Raw genomic sequence first — 458 nt, 5'->3', positions numbered from 1 at the left:
CAGCTGCGGCTCTCCACAGCAGACGCAGCAGTTTCTCCTGCAGCAGCCCATCGCTTGAGTGCTGCTGCTGCTGCTGCTGCTGCTGCTGCAGCAGCAGCAGCAGCACATGATAATGCTGCAGTTTCCTTTTCTGCTGCTGGTTCTATCTCTCTGTCTCCTGTCCCCTTCAGCACCGGCGTTCCCCTCGCACCAACAGCAGCAGCAACAGCAGCAGCAGCACCAGCAGCAGCACCAGCAGCAGCAGCAGCAGCAAGATTTCCTTCTCTTCTAGAGACAAAGACAAACGTCAGCATACACCCCATCGATCGCTCCTTTATTGTTTATATTTTCTTTGGCTTTATGATTTGTATGTTCGTCTTGCTGCTCTTCACTACCCTCATGTGTCTCCTCAGCAAAGCATAAACTGCTGCTGCAGCAGCAGCAGCAGATGCTGCAGCAGCAGCAGAAGATGCAGCAGA

At 53.5% G+C, this 458-nt stretch overlaps 1 protein-coding gene across 1 annotated transcript in view; it reads left to right on the top strand.

The window, feature by feature from the left end:
* EMH_0010640 (uncharacterized protein) overlaps positions 1–271 on the top strand; it is a gene marked incomplete at both ends in the record, with an annotated part of 2367 nt that extends 2096 nt beyond the window's left edge. The window contains one exon of the mRNA XM_013499019.1: positions 92–271. Within this exon, the coding sequence (XP_013354473.1) occupies positions 92–271 (180 nt within the window). The remainder of the gene's footprint in view (positions 1–91) is intronic.
* Positions 272–458: the final 187 nt, after the last annotated feature.

This window comes from Eimeria mitis, genomic scaffold (assembly GCF_000499745.2).
Source record: "Eimeria mitis Houghton genomic scaffold, Emh_scaff392, whole genome shotgun sequence".
In the NCBI taxonomy this organism is placed as follows: Eukaryota; Apicomplexa; class Conoidasida; order Eucoccidiorida; family Eimeriidae; genus Eimeria; species Eimeria mitis.
Note: the sequence above shows the minus strand (reverse complement) of the source record. Positions and strands in the feature narration are given on the sequence as shown.